Source organism: Myotis davidii, unplaced genomic scaffold (assembly GCF_000327345.1).
Source record: "Myotis davidii unplaced genomic scaffold, ASM32734v1 scaffold3211, whole genome shotgun sequence".
In the NCBI taxonomy this organism is placed as follows: domain Eukaryota; kingdom Metazoa; phylum Chordata; class Mammalia; order Chiroptera; family Vespertilionidae; genus Myotis; species Myotis davidii.
Window position 1 is genome coordinate 210,418 of NW_006282526.1, and position 409 is coordinate 210,826.

The 409-nt window shown below is 68.9% G+C and overlaps 1 protein-coding gene across 1 annotated transcript in view; it reads right to left on the minus strand.

The window, feature by feature from the left end:
- Positions 1 to 6: 6 nt before the first annotated feature.
- The window catches only part of SHANK2 (SH3 and multiple ankyrin repeat domains 2), a 95,082-nt gene continuing 94,679 nt past the window's right edge, over positions 7 to 409 (minus strand). The window contains 1 exon segment of the mRNA XM_006779619.2: positions 7 to 405. Within this exon segment, the coding sequence (XP_006779682.2) occupies positions 154 to 405 (252 nt within the window). The 3' untranslated portion in view covers positions 7 to 153.

The window sequence follows — 409 nt, forward strand, 5'->3', positions numbered from 1 at the left end:
AGCCCAGCACACCCGCTGGGAGCCGGAGCCCCACCTGCGCTCGGCCCCGCGTTTCTTTGGGTGCCGGGAGACAAACCCGGGGAGAGGGGCGCCCAGGCCCCGCGGGAGCCCATCTCTACTTCTCACGGAGTCCGTGGGGCCGCGCAGCCACCCTTATCTGTCCAGCAGCTGCTTCAAGGCCCGCTCGATGTTCATGCGGTGCCCGACGCGCGTCACGCCCAGGTCGATGAGGTCCTCCTTCTGCAGGTTGGGCAGGTGGCTGCCGTCGATCTCGTGGTCCAGGAAGGTCTCCTTGTGCTCGCCCAGGTTCAGGCTCTCCAGCCAGTCGCCCACGTCGGGCTTCGTCCACAGGTGCACGGGCTTCGTGGCGAAAGGCTTGCTGGACAGGGGCGGCGGCAGGACCGAGGGC